At 71.4% G+C, this 238-nt stretch overlaps 1 protein-coding gene across 1 annotated transcript in view; it reads right to left on the reverse strand.

Annotated features, from left to right (window-relative positions):
- Window positions 1-16: 16 nt before the first annotated feature.
- LOC104499410 (apoptosis-inducing factor 1, mitochondrial-like) overlaps window positions 17-238 on the reverse strand; it is a gene marked incomplete at its 5' end in the record, with an annotated part of 8,767 nt that continues 8,545 nt past the window's right edge. Inside the window, one exon of the mRNA XM_010142915.1 lies at window positions 17-238. This exon is cut by the window's right edge and continues 1 nt beyond it. Within this exon, the coding sequence (XP_010141217.1) occupies window positions 17-238 (222 nt within the window).

Below are 238 nucleotides of genomic sequence, written 5' to 3' on the forward strand. Positions count from 1 at the left end.
CGGCACCCCAGCCCCGTCACTGTGCGCGGTCCTGTCGCCCCGCGTGCTCCCGTCGCGCCAGCACAGCCAGCGGAGAGGACACCCCGCTGCGTGCACACGCACTCACCACCCAGATGTTGGAGCGCGCCTGCAGCTCCGCGTTCACCCGGAACCCGCCGAAGTCCGAGTCCACCTCCAGACCCGCCGACTTGGCCAGCTCCACGTTGGGCTCCAGCCCCACGGCAGCCACGAGGAGATC

Source organism: Buceros rhinoceros, unplaced genomic scaffold (genome assembly GCF_000710305.1).
Source record: "Buceros rhinoceros silvestris isolate BGI_N320 unplaced genomic scaffold, ASM71030v1 scaffold25429, whole genome shotgun sequence".
Lineage (NCBI taxonomy): Eukaryota > Metazoa > Chordata > Aves > Bucerotiformes > Bucerotidae > Buceros > Buceros rhinoceros.